The following is a 13626-nucleotide window of genomic DNA, read 5'->3' as shown; positions in this document are numbered from 1 at the left end:
CATGGTGACGTACATCTCACTGCTTACATGGTGACATACATCTCACTGCTTACATGGTGACATACATCTCACTGCTTACATGGTGACATACATCTCAGTACTTGCATGGTGACATACATCTCAGTACTTGCATGGTGACATACATCTCAGTACTTGCATGGTGACATACATCTCAGTACTTGCATGGTGACATACATCTCACTGCTTGCATGGTGACATACATCTCACTGCTTGCATGGTGACATACATCTCACTGCTTACATGGTGACATACATCTCAGTACTTGCATGGTGACATACATCTCAGTACTTGCATGGTGACATACATCTCAGTACTTGCATGGTGACATACATCTCACTGCTTGCATGGTGACATACATCTCACTGCTTGCATGGTGACATACATCTCACTGCTTACATGGTGACATACATCTCAGTACTTGCATGGTGACATACATCTCAGTACTTGCATGGTGACATACATCTCAGTACTTGCATGGTGACATACATCTCACTGCTTGCATGGTGACATACATCTCACTGCTTGCATGGTGACATACATCTCAGTACTTGCATGGTGACATACATCTCACTGCTTGCATGGTGACATACATCTCACTGCTTACATGGTGACATACATCTCAGTACTTGCATGGTGACATACATCTCAGTACTTGCATGGTGACATACATCTCAGTACTTGCATGGTGACATACATCTCACTGCTTACATGGTGACATACATCTCACTGCTTGCATGGTGACATACATCTCAGTACTTGCATGGTGACATACATCTCAGTACTTGCATGGTGACATACATCTCACTGCTTGCATGGTGACATACATCTCACTGCTTGCATGGTGACATACATCTCAGTACTTGCATGGTGACATACATCTCAGTACTTGCATGGTGACATACATCTCACTACTTGCATGGTGACATACATCTCACTGCTTGCATGGTGACATACATCTCAGTACTTGCATGGTGACATACATCTCACTGCTTGCATGGTGACATACATCTCAGTACTTGCATGGTGACATACATCTCACTGCTTGCATGGTGACATACATCTCACTGCTTGCATGGTGACATACATCTCACTGCTTGCATGGTGACATACATCTCACTGCTTGCATGGTGACATACATCTCACTGCTTGCATGGTGACATACATCTCACTGCTTGCATGGTGACATACATCTCACTGCTTGCATGGTGACATACATCTCACTGCTTGCATGGTGACATACATCTCACTGCTTGCATGGTGACATACATCTCACTGCTTGCATGGTGACATACATCTCAGTACTTGCATGGTTGGTGATGTATATTTCTGGGTTTATAGCTGCAATAAAACTTCACAGGTAAAAATCCAAAGACAAAATATGTGCATAGAAGAACACGGAAGACCTGATGAGAATGGAAGTACGGCATAAATGCGGGAGGTTGTATAGTCTGTAGCTGACAAATTCTGCTCATGACATCACTGGGAATAATACAAGTGAAAGAAGACAAAGCACAGACTCATTGGGTGACAGAGGAGCTGTGGGCACTCTGGAGACCGAGACGCCGAACACTAAATATAAAGCTGCATTGTGATTAAAGAACCATGGACGAAGTCAGATGTAGTTAAACAAATTACATGAAATGTCTAAGTACATCGTAATGCAATTATAGCTCCTATCATTCCTCTTAGTCTGGGCCACATCTTGGGCAGTGCAGTATATATACAGTATGATGACAGTGAAGAGCTGGGCATTATGTCTCGGGGATTGGAAATGATTTGAAAGGTTAAAATGTACATTTCTTGTATGGTACATTGCTGTGACTTGCTATGGAAAAGAGTACAGTCACATGAAGGACCCTGGACACCAATTCAAAATCCATAATCATGTCATTTCAGTACTGGACTCTTTTAGAGATGAGCGAATAGATTTGATACAAATTAAATTTTTGCCAAATTTTTTGAAATTCACAGGACCTGGTGAATAATAATTTGCAATATACATTGAGCAAATTTGGAAAAAAAATGCCGACTGTTTTCTTCACATTGCAGAAGATTGTATCATTTACAGAAGGCTCATGTGACCTCAGGTGTGACCGCTCCAGCTGTCCCATAATGCCTTGCAGCTATCATATCACATGGTTTTTGCACAACCACTCAGGAGGAACAATGTAAAAGCTAAGATAATGAGAGGACATCAGAGCTCTCATCTGAGCAATAGAGATAGCAAGAGAAAGCCATAAAATATATATGAATTAATACAGGCAGCAATATGTCGTACAAATGCAACATTTAAGAAGTTAGGTGGAGGATTCAATGAATGATATAGAGATTCAATTGATAGAGGAAGAGGAGAGTTGCCAGTCTTAAGCTGGTGTCACACTAAACGACAGCGACAACGACGTCGCTGTTACGTCACCATTTTCGGTGACGTAACAGCGACCTTGTAAGTCGCTGTTATGATCGCTGCTTAGCTGTCAAACACAGCAGAAGCAGCGATCATAAGGTCGCTGTGCTACATGTTCAGAGAGCAGGGAGCCGCGCTTAGCGCTGGCTCCTTGCTCTCCTGCAGCACACATCGGGTTAATTAACCCGATGTGTGCTGCAGCTACATGTCACAGTTCAGAGAGCAGGGAGCCGCGCTTAGCGCTGGCTCCTTGCTCTCCTGCAGCACACATCGGGTTAATTAACCCGATGTGTGCTGCAGCTACATGTCACAGTTCAGAGAGCAGGGAGCCGCGCTTAGCGCTGGCTCCTTGCTCTCCTGCAGCACACATCGGGTTAATTACCCGATGCATACTGCAGCCACATGTCACAGTGCAGGAGCCGGCACTGGCAGCAAGAGCGGAGGCTGGTAACCAGCGTAAACATCGGGTAACCAGGGAAAGGTCTTCCCTTGGTTACCCGATGTTTACGCTGGTTACAGCTTACCGCAGCTGCCAGTGCCGGCTCCTGATCGCTTCATTTCGTCGCTCTCTCGCTGTCACACACAGCGATGTGTGTGTCACAGCGGGAGAGTGACGACCAAAAAATGAAGCTGGACATTCAGCAACGACCGGCGACCTCACAGCAGGGGCCAGGTCGTTGCTGGATGTCACACACAGCGACAGCGACGGGACGTCGCTGCAACGTCACAGAAAATGGTGACGTAGCAGCGACGTCGTTGTCGTCGTCGTTATGTGTGACACCAGCTTTAGGCCTCGCTCAAATGAGCCTATGAATTGGAAGAGCGCAAGGCGAGAAAATCTCACCTTGCACTCAGACCCATGTTAGTCAATGAGTAGAGCAGATGAGAAGTTTTTTTCTCATCCAGAATCTGAAAATGAAAAAAGTCGCAACATGCTGTGAGTAGATACTAATATAGTGCGAGACTCACCAATACAAGTCAAAAGGAGAGAGAAAAAACACAGAAGGCACACAGATCATCCTAGTTACATCTGTTTTTAAGCATACATTCAAATCAAAAAAGTCCGTGGAGCCTCTGTTAGGAGTCTCAACACCAAAACCAGCCAGATATCCCTCCGGGAAGGGCCCAGCCAAGGGGTGGCTCTTTTTAGGAGACCACCATAACCACCATATTAAGTGGCCCTTTTAGTCAATATCCAACTTTTTGGCAAGTTTAAAAATATGACAAGGGAAATACCAAGGCCAGGGATTCATCCACAGACAGCTGTTTCGTGGTATTGCCTCTCATCAGTGTGGAGTAGGATTCTGGCTAGGTGGGAGCAATACCTAGTAGACCAAAAAGACAAAACAATCACTGATCTCGGGGAGACCAGCAAGAGAAAACACTGCCGGCAGCCAGCGAGGGCACCAAGACAGTGAAATCCTAGGTACATTGCCCCCTGGGAAATATGCAAATATTTAATATGGTGGTTATGGTGATCTCCTAAAAAGAGCCACCCCTTGGCTGGGCCCTTCTGAAGAGATATCTGGCTGGTTTCTGTGTTGAGACTCCTAACAGAGGCTCCACAGATTTTTTTGATTTGCATATTTCCCAGGGGGCAATGTACCTAGGATTTCACTGTCTTGGCGCCCTCGATGGCTGCTGGCAGTGTTTTCTCTGGCTGGTCTCGCCGAGATCATTGATTGTTTTGTCTTTAAGGATACATTACAATTCTGCAGCAGAGAGCACTGTAAATGGTCCTGTAAATGATTGTAAATGAAAAATATCTGCTAAGAAAAAAACAAATAGCATACGGACAGCACACTGATGACAAGTGAGGAAAATGGTCCTACTTTTCTGGATGAAAATGGGACCAATTTTTAATACACGCATGTGACCCCAGCCTAAGGGGTACTGTGCACGTTGCGACATCGCTACTGCGATATCGTCGGGGTCAAATCGAAAGTGACGCACATCTGGTGCCAATAGCGACGTCGCAACGTGTAAAGCCTAGATGCGCCGATAAACGATCGCAAAAGCGTCGTAAATCGGTGATCTGTGATAATGTCGCACCAATAGGAGATACGATGTTGTTCCTCGTTCCTGCGGCAGCACAGATCGCTGTGTGTAAAGCTGCAGGAGCGAAGAACATCTCCTTACCTGCCTCCACCGGCTATGCGGAAGGAAGGAGGTGGGCGAGATGTTTACGTCCTGCTCATCTCCGCCCCTCCGCTTCTATTGGCTGCCTGCCATGTGACGTCGCTGTGATGCCGTACGACCCAACGGGGGCGGGTACTATTGCGCTCGGCATCGCAAGCATTGACTAGCGATGTCGCAGCGTGCAAAGTACCCCTTAGTGTGAGTAACCCTGGTGCCACGGGCATTTGGTCCACATGGCATTTGTTCAGTTGCGTTTGATTTAGAAATATTAATTTCATTACTTTATTGTTAATGCATTAGAAAGCACCAGCAAGGATGCACAATATTTTGAACAGAAATAAAGTCCTTAATAATTTTCAGAGGTGTGCTTTAAAAGGAATCTAAAAACTCACCTCTTCCAATAAGCCTACAACCTGCATTAACCCTCAGTCTGCTAATGTGCCACATGACCCGCTCTTCACTCACCTATTGTATCCTCACCCATCCCTTGTAGACTGTGAGCCCTCGCAGGCAGGGTCCTCTGTATCCCGTACCAGTCTGTGCCTTATATTGTGTATGATTATTGAACCTATCCCTATTTTGTATACCCATTTCACATGTAAAACACCATGGAATAAATGGCGCTATAATAATATATAATAGTAATCACAAGTAACTGTAAAGTGTTTGTGCATTTCTTGTGCAATCCTTTTTGTGAAGGGAGGAATAATTGATTTATAAAAATACAAAAGAAAATTCTACAAAATTCACATATTTAAGTGTTACAGGGGCTAGCAATTTGGATGTTTACCTACTATCTATCATTTCTTGTTACGTCAGTTTTGGGCAGATGGTTGAATTTTGTTAAATAGAAAAAAAATAAAAGAATTTATATTGTGCATGTCTGGTTTTGGAGATATGTTTAACTAGTCCAGTCTGACAACCATGCATAACAGATATATATATTGCGATCTGTGGCCACATTTTACTTTTTGTACATGCACCTACCAGTACCTAACATTCCATAATATGTCCTTCTTGGCAATGGTTGAATTATATGCGTTAAAAAGATTATCAAAAGTTAATTATAGTGTTGTGCAAAATATATGGTAAAAGAAAAGTGGCAATGGCAATGGACGGGGTAGTGTAAAATAAAAATTATGGTACATCCCTTTGCTCAGTCACAAGAGGATAATGTAACCTCTGACAACGACACAGTCAGTTTGATTCAGTGATTGCAAAGAACACTGTCTGATCACAAACAACTAAAAGGGGTCATTTTTGGATCGTTTTTTAACTTTAAAAATATGAAAAGTTTGTCAGTGCGCTGCTATTTAATGGGCTGTTGGCTACAACCGGTTTACCACCTGTTTCTATGGTGAGAGTTCTTTGACATTACTAAGGCTATAAAAGATTTAAAGAAAGTAAAAGGGTCGGACACAGTCCAAGGAGACATTAGAGTATTACACATCTTTTCATGGTAAATGGAAGTTTTGCAGTAATATAGTTCGTGGTGAGTTAATTTGCTGAACCTCGTTTATTCAAATTCCAAAAGAATCGATTATCTTTAGTATCTTCTCATGTGGCAGAGAGATTTATGGGATGCTATGGACACCTGGCGGGTACCACTGCACTCAAAGTTAGGGCTCGTGCACACGACCATTTAAATCAGACGAGTGCTATCTGTGGTTTGACAAGTCGCACTCGTACCAATGTTATTGTATGGGGTTGCGCACATATCTTACTTTGATTTGAGTGTTGGAACAAAATTGGCAATGCAATGCAAGTTTGTGGGTCTGTGGAAAACTTTGGACCAAACTCAGATGATATCCATGTGCTTTCTTGGATTCACTGAATAGAGAAGATGAGAAAGACGGAACCCACATTAATCAGATTTTGATCAAACTTTACGTCTGATCAGCATTTGTGGATTGTTTTTCTTGGATGTGGAGAAAACAGTTGTGTGCACCTACCCTAAAATATTAAGCACTGCAGCTTCTTCTTAAAGTTAAGCTGCATTTATGGAAGATAATTGTTAACTAATGTTAAAAATACTTGTTTCACGATTACCTTGCCATGTAAAAAAGCTACAGATCACCCTATGAACAAGCAAAACCTTTGTCTGGCTTTTCTGTAGTAACATATGGATGCAAAACTAGGAAGTAACAAGACAGAAGAAGAATCAATGTCTTTGAAATATGGTGCTGGAGAAGGATAATATCAATACCATGGATGGCAAGAAGAACAAGCAAATCAGTTTTGGAATAAATCAAATTACACATGTCCCTGAAAGCAAGGCTCACCAATCTACTACTTGCCAACTTTGGACACATCATACATAGAGAGCAATCACTGAAAGACATCATGATCGGAAAAATAGAAGAAACAAGGTAAAGAGGAAAAGCAGCAACCCAGTGGCTTGGTACTATGAAAATAACACCCTGGTGGACTAATCAAGATTGATCTTCGTACAGAGTATTCAGTCATCAAATCGCCATGGCTTGAGATGTAGCTGAAGGCGATTAACTAACGAGTATGTCTACTTTAGTCTTCCCCTGTAAACAGGCATTCAAATGACCAATCATCAATAAACGTTTACCAATTAGCGATTGTATCGTATCACTGCTTGGTCTGTGTAAACGGACCCTTAGATCAGTGGGTTGTAGGAGAGGACAAGACTCCTTCACCTGATGAACTGTAATATTAGCAAACAAAAGGATAAGGAATAAAGCCCCTGTCACATTTAACGACTTTCCAGCAATCCCGACAACGATACAACCTGATAAGGATTGCTGGTAAGTCACTACGTGGTCGCTGGTGAGATGTCAAACAGTCAAATATTCCCAATGACGCAGCAACGATACAGCGATTGTAGTGACCTGTATAACGATCTCGGTGGTACGTGTCTGAGCTCTGAGTCGTCAATGAGGTTGTTGGTAAGGTGTCAAACACACCAATGCATCCTGCCCAGCAGGACCTCGATGATCAAAAAATGGTCCAGGCCATTCCGACACGACCAGCGATCTCACAGCAGGGGCCTGGTCACTGCTATGTGTCAAACGTAGCAAGATCGCTGGCAAGGTCGTTGTTGTGTCACAAAATCTGTGACTCAGCAGCGATCTCGCTAGTGATCTCCCTATGTGTGAAGGTACCTTTAGCAGACGAGTCATGGAAAGTAAGGGATAAAGAAACAAAAATCAAACCTTCTGTCCTCAGTAGCAAATAATATCACCACAGTAAAGGGCCATTTACACGCTGCGACATCGCTAACGATATATCGTCAGGGTCACAGTGGTTGTGACGCACATCCGGCGCCGTTAGTGACATGACAGCATGTGACAGCTAGGGGCGACGAGCAACGATTGGAAAAACGGCAAAAATCGTTGATTGTTGCCACGTCGCTCCTTTTCCAAATCTCGTTGCTGTTGCATGCCGCTGGTTGTTCCTCGTTCCTGCGGCATCACACATCGCTGTGTGTGATACCGCAGGAACGAGGGACATCTCCTTACCTACATCCACCGGCATGTTCTGGCCGCTCATCTCCGCCCCTCCTCTGCTATTGGGCGGCCACTTAGTGACGCCGCTGTGATGTCGCTGTGACGCCGAACGTACCTCCCCCTTGAAGGTGGGATTGTTCGATGGTTACAGCAACGTCGCTGACCAGGTATGTGAGTGTGACGCTGCCGTAGGGATAATCTTTGCTACAGCAGCGATCACCACATGTCGCATGTACGACGGGGGCGGGTGCTATCGCGCACGACATTGCTAGGAATCGCTAGCGATGTCGCAGCGTGTAAAGCACCCTTAAAGGTCTAGTTAGATTTGTCCTAAGATGCTGGCTTTCTCAAAGTAAAGTATTGGTCTTAGTAAGAACATTAGCATCCTGTTTCTGTGCAGATACATACATTTATAGTCATCAGATACTGTAAATCATATTATTATTCCATAACTAGTGTGGCGCCCTGGACAAGCCAGGGGCCACAGAGAACAACACCTACACACCCCACACTCCCGGTCAGGCACACCAAAGTCAGACAGAAACCCTTGTTGCCTTCCTCCAGGGGCTGATGTCCACACCAGGGGGGGGGCCAGGCGGTTGGCCCCGCCCACCGAGGAGTTCACAGTCCTGGAGGCGGGAAAAGAGGCAGATCAGTTTGAGAGTGGAAAGGGAGAGGAAGGAAAGTGGAAGACTGAAGTTGGTCCAGGTGTGTGGCCCGGACGGATCAGCAAGGTTGGCAGATGGTGGTGACCGTCTGCAGGAGAGGTCTATTGGAGTCTACTGTAAGGACCGTGGACGGGCGGTGGCCCGGCGGTACCGGACCGGTACACAAAGAGAAGTCAGCACCATCTGGCAGGGGCTTACGGACCCCGGCAAGGCTTGGAGTTGCCGTGAATTTGCCAAATCCGTCAGCGAAGGGAACCTCCTGGGTTTCCCAGCAGCCAAGTCCTGACAGAAGGCAACAGTCCAACCGTGAGAGAGAGAAACACAGCCAAAGCCAAGGCTACCGTTCCCAGGGCCAGAGCCTGCGGGCAAAAGGGGCTCCTCCGGCCGATATCCAAGATGGGGAGCGGGTTACCGGTGGGAACCCATTGGAACCGTTTACCGTACATAGGTGCAGGGAAAGGCAGTCACCATCAACCTGCCGGGAGAAACAACACCGCAGCCGTCTGTGGGACCCGTCCATCCAGCCGTGTATTTTACCGAGAACTGTGTCCTCATCATTGACTGAGTGAGTACCACCGTGCCGTGCAGCACAGCGCTGCCCCCGCGACCCTGCACTTCGCCAGGCCCCGTAACCCGCCTGCCATCCACTCCTACCCCATCACCGGGCCCCGGGACAACCAACCCCCTACCCACGGAGGGGAGAACTAACAACAAAGCTGCTCCCTGTCACCGCTCCCGGGATCCCCGTCCAGAGCAGCGGTGGTGTCACCAATATCAACACAACCGTGGGTGGCGTCACGGACAATACTCAAATCCCCCACAATCAAATCCCCACCCTTTTCACTCACGGGCGAGGAGCGCCGCTCGAGTCCCCGGGATCCGGCCCACCGCTCGAGCCACCACAGAGCAACGGCAGCAGCAGCCGGACCCGAGCAGTGGGAGAGCGCAGTGTCCCCTCCTCTGCCCACGACAACTTGGCGTCACGAACAGGATCCTACCGTTCTACCAACTGGTGAAAGTGCGCCTTGTGTGACCGCCGGAGGTGTCCGGCCGAAAAATTTGTGAAGCCGCCATCTTGGGCGCGAAGAATTCCCGCTCGAGCGTCTTCTCAAGTAGTGGAGGCGCGAAGGCCAAAACCCCGCCCCTGTAGAGGAGGAGCCGGAAAGAGACTAAGGGGGACGAAATGGCGACTGGTCGCATGTGAGCGCGGCTATAAAAGCAGGGACGCCGGGACCCCACGATCCGCTAACCCCTGCAAAGAATGTCCGCTCCACCCAGCTATGCGGAGGCTACCGAGCCGGTGCCCGTAACAGCGGCATGGCTGTGGGCCCGAACGGCAGGGATCTGCCGACACTACCGGAGGCAGATATGTAGGCTGATGGAGCAATGGACCGCGGAGGTGGAGGAGGTAGCTGCAGTCGCCCGGGTGTATGGAATGGAAGCAATGATGGAAGAGCTGGTGAGTGACCCACACCCCTGTGTCCCTGAGGGACCGGCCATTGCGGCTGAGGGACCCGGTCTACCCCTGGCCCCCGTGCCGCCTCAGTCTTCCTTGCCCGTGCACTGTGCTGCGCCTGGTCCATCTGGCGTACACCCCTTCGTGGCAGTGGCTGAGAGAGTGGCGAGCCCAGAGACTGCGGCAGCTGGCGGCGACCCGCCTGGTGCAGGAACGGATGATAGTGACTCCGGACTGGACACAGAGCCTGTTTCCGAGGAAGACGAAGGGGTCGTTGCCCTGTGTGACATGGAGGCCACTTACATCCCCCGGAGCGGAAATAATGGGTACCGTGCGGCCCTTCCGTCGCGCCTGCTATGCCCTGGAGGGGCTGATCCCCGTGTTCCTCCACCCGGGGCCGGCTGAGGATGATGAAAGCAAGCAGTGAAGTCGGCGGTCCTCCGCCTAAAAGTGTCCCCGGTTGGGACCACCAGTGTTAAAGTACCGTTTAAATGAATGTAAAGAATAATCCACCTGTGAAGTTAACCTGATTGACCAATAGTGATTGAGACCGGTCGTTGCCGGCACCGTTGTCCCCGTGGGGACTGTCTACAAGTTTTGCATAAGGGACTCCTTATGGACAAGCCTGAGAACTAGCAAGGCAACCACAAACTTGTGGCATGTAAATAAAAATGTTTTAAGGCTTTCACCGTTACCGCCTCCGGAGAGGCAGATTGAAGGAAGGGCCCGCAGTGGAGCAGGCTGGGGCCCAGCCACCACCGGAACCGGTGGCGATCCTCTGGGGGTTTCAGGGGTTTCCCATGGACGTGGGTCCCCTGAAAAGGACAGAACCCGCTCGGGCAACTTGTGCTGGACTGGGGTCAAGGGGTGTTGCCCATTTGCTTAGGGGCAGCATCAGGGCCAGGTTGCTTGGTGGGAGAGAGCGGAAGCCGTAACAGTTTGCAACGTTAAAATAAGAGTACCTCCCGATGTGGGAAGATGTCAAGCCACCAGCGGCAGCAGCAGCCGGACCCGAGCAGTGGGAGAGTGCAGCGTCCCCTCCTCCGCCCGCGACACTAGCTTTAATATTATATGCAAGATAATGTCTATTAGACAAGTTGAAGATTCTCATAAATGTAGCCAAACTAAATTACTCATCTCTCTCGAAATGGTGGCATTCCAGTAGCCATGTACAATGCTTTGCAGAAATTGTAATCCTGTAAATTGCTTTGTTGGTGAATCTACAAATTAGATTACATATACATCAGGTTCTGTCAGTAATAAATTGAAATTCCAGACTTGTACACTGCTTCATGCTAGAGTTTAAGGAAGTTCAAGAACAAAGTGACAGCTGTTCTTAAATAGGACTGTTCCTCGCCAGTCATATTTATACCAAATTATTGACGATATAATCATGGTTCTACAACATCTTTAGAGAAGATTTGTTATGATCTGGCTGCAGGTGTCACGTCAGGTACAAGAGGATTCCTGGTGAGCGGCGCAACACAGAGTGAACACTAGGGTAGCAATACAACGGAAGGCCCTAACGCTAGGGTGAGGGGAGCGGATTCACCTCCTAAAACTTATGTAAGGCTGATCCCTGCACTCTCTAGCATCCCTAGATGGGTCCTTCCTCTTGTGCGGCCTCAGGTGCCTAGGCCCTTGCTGGACTTGAGATATCACAAGGCTTTCATTCACTCCAGATAAAAATGCTGTCCCGCCTTTAAAAAAAACAGTACTTACAAAAACTCAATATTCTGACTTTGCAGCCTGAGATACCATATATATACATAAGTAGCAGAACAAGGACCCAGCAAATACAGGTGTTGACTGGTAAGAAGAGTGAATATCAAACCCTCATTTTGCAGAATACCATTTTTATACATCTTTTTGGTTGTGAGTGGATAAAGGAATGAGATGTCTCTTAGGTGTAGATCCAATGTTAGGACAAGCAATAACCCACAATCTTTCTCAATGGAGCCAAACTTCAAATGTTATGATGCTTTCTCTTGACCCTTTCTACTAGTGTGATGGTTTAGTTCTTTGTTATCACTATGCAAGGAAGAACTATAGGAAGCTCAAAATTAAAAGAGGTTTGGTGCTTTTGAGAGAGTATGAAGTTTGCTAAGAATGATTGTACCCCAGTCTAGAACCTATCTAAGTAAGTGATAGGCTGAGGCCTTGGTCACTACCAATATAAATTTGTGTCTCTGAGGTTAGACATTCTGTAGTGGGGTTGAGAATTTCTCTATGGGGCAGTAATGGCTACAGAAAAGCTTTGGTTGCTCTATATGTCTGAAATGTAAGGACTAAAACTGGAAAAGACAAGCGCAATAGGTTCTTAAGAAGATAACAAGCAATAGTTAATATAAGGCTGAGGCGATCAGACCACAGTTGCAGAGCGGAGGGCCAACGCTGCGGAGGGGAGGGCCAGTACTCTGGAGGAGAGGGAGGGATTTATCTCGATATTTCCTCCTTTGCCGGCTATTACAATTCTCGCACTGCTCTTGCGTTACACCAATGTAATGCGAGAGCAGTGCAAAGTTTCTCTCACCGCATAGACTTGTATGGGTGTGAGTGGAACAGGATCGCATTCTTCCGGCAGCATGCTGCGACTGTTTTTGTTGTCCGATTAGGGCTGAGAAAATAATCGCTCATGTGAGCTGCCCCAGAGAGTAATATTGCTCTGAGTGGAATGCGATTTTTTATCGCATTGCACTCGCACCATTTTTTTTTTTTTGCCATATGTCCTAGGCCTTAGAAGCATACTCTCCTGGCTGAGGTTGTGTACCCACAGCCATGGAGAATGCTAAAAGAGGCTGCTGCAGACCCACGAATGATGTGAGTGGTAGTAAAATGGAAAAAGAATGGTTTCATTTTGGACTGCCAATACGAAAAAGCCATGGAAGTAAGAAGCCAGATAAATGATGAATTCCAAGGTAGTTAAATAATCAAAATATTTCAAAGTCATAACAAAACTTCTTCTTCAGGACTAAACGATTGTACTTTTGTCCTGAAGATGTTTGTTATGACTTCGAAATGCACTGACTATTAAACTATGTTGGAATTCATCATTCATCTGGCTTCATCCTTCCACAGCTTTTTCATGTTGGCAGTACAGAAATTAACCCATTCTTTTTCCAACATGCTACTATGTTCGAAACGTAGCATAGAGGCAAACTCTTTAATATTTTTGGGCTGTGGATCTAGACAGTGTAAAGCATGGGCTAGATGGGGACTTCTGAGTGACACAGTTTAAAAATACCTGCAAACTCTCCTGAAACATTCAGGAAACTACTAAAAGAAAAAGGGACCTCCTAAACTTCTCAAGAAGGGAGAAAGCTACTCTGGAAAATGTGCTACTGAATGTCTCCCAGATACCAGTTTGCAGGTACAGTTAGGTCCAGAAATATTTGGACAGTGACACAAGTTTTGTTATTTTAGCTGTTTACAAAAACATGTTCAGAAATACAATTATATATA

General features: G+C 46.6%; 1 protein-coding gene across 3 annotated transcripts in view; it reads right to left on the bottom strand.

The window, feature by feature from the left end:
• Nucleotides 1-13626, bottom strand: part of ANO3 (anoctamin 3) — a 680216-nt gene that overhangs the window by 462967 nt on the left and 203623 nt on the right. The window contains exon 1 of one of the 3 annotated variants that reach the window (XM_075325491.1): nt 1314-1353. The exons of the other annotated variants lie outside the window; for them this stretch is intronic. Coding sequence (XP_075181606.1) covers nt 1314-1329 — 16 coding nt within the window. The 5' untranslated portion in view covers nt 1330-1353. Of the gene's footprint in view, nt 1-1313; nt 1354-13626 lie in introns of those variants that run through there. 3 annotated transcript variants of the gene reach the window in all.

This window comes from Anomaloglossus baeobatrachus, chromosome 10 (genome assembly GCF_048569485.1).
Source record: "Anomaloglossus baeobatrachus isolate aAnoBae1 chromosome 10, aAnoBae1.hap1, whole genome shotgun sequence".
Taxonomy (NCBI): Eukaryota; Metazoa; Chordata; class Amphibia; order Anura; family Aromobatidae; genus Anomaloglossus; species Anomaloglossus baeobatrachus.
Note: the sequence above shows the minus strand (reverse complement) of the source record. Positions and strands in the feature narration are given on the sequence as shown.